The 753-nt window shown below is 52.5% G+C and overlaps 1 protein-coding gene across 1 annotated transcript in view; it reads right to left on the bottom strand.

Moving 5' to 3' along the window:
* Positions 1-242: 242 nt before the first annotated feature.
* Positions 243-753, bottom strand: part of LOC134016602 (dachshund homolog 2-like) — a 794-nt gene continuing 283 nt past the window's right edge. Inside the window, exon 1 of the mRNA XM_062455948.1 lies at positions 243-753. This exon is cut by the window's right edge and continues 283 nt beyond it. Coding sequence (XP_062311932.1) covers positions 243-753 — 511 coding nt within the window.

The following is a 753-nucleotide window of genomic DNA, read 5'->3' as shown; positions in this document are numbered from 1 at the left end:
GAGAGAGAGAGAGAGAGAGAGAGAGAGAGAGAGAGTGTACAGTTGTTCAGGCTTAGAACCATCTAAGGAAATATGATCCCACAATAGTTTAACATGACATTATGTCCTCAGAGACACGAAGTTTTATTTCCACCGCGAATCAACCGGACAAGCAAAAAATAGGCTACTCTTTAATCAGCTAATAAAGGTAAAGTCTTTCGAAGTGGTTAAACTAAAGAATCGGTTTAAAAATAAAACGTGATCTACCTCGCGTTGGTGCAGTCGCTATACAGCGCCTCAAAGTCCTTCCTCGAGATTAGTTTACATCGGTTTACTCCGGGTTGGATCGCCCCGAGTCCCCGAAGGATGCGGACCTGCTCGACGGTGCAGACTACCGGGCAGATGTCCAGCCGTTTGAGCTTGGTGTAAACGGTGTGGAGCCCGCCGACCAGGTGTTTCAGAAAGAGGTCGAAGACCTGAGGTAAACAGATCAACTCCCGACCGTCCACGTTAAAAGAAGCGACTTTGATACCGTGAACTTCAACCATCCGACACTCGCTGGTAACGGATGAGTTCAGTCCTCCGTGTCCTCCTCCGCCGCCGTCACCGAGAGGGGTGATCCCGTTTCCCAAGCCGCTCAAGGTGGCTGTGGACCCGGGGAGGAAGGGGCCGAGTATGCCGCCGGAGAGCCGCGAGGTCGGTGAGAGGGATGGACTGGCGGTGCTGGTGTAGAGCGGTTCAGTGCGGAAGAGTCCCACCGAGTTAGGTGCTCCA

The sequence above is a fragment of the Osmerus eperlanus genome, unplaced genomic scaffold (assembly GCF_963692335.1).
Source record: "Osmerus eperlanus unplaced genomic scaffold, fOsmEpe2.1 SCAFFOLD_796, whole genome shotgun sequence".
NCBI lineage: Eukaryota > Metazoa > Chordata > Actinopteri > Osmeriformes > Osmeridae > Osmerus > Osmerus eperlanus.
The sequence above is the reverse complement of the archived record's forward strand: the minus strand, read 5'-3'. Positions and strand labels throughout refer to the sequence as shown.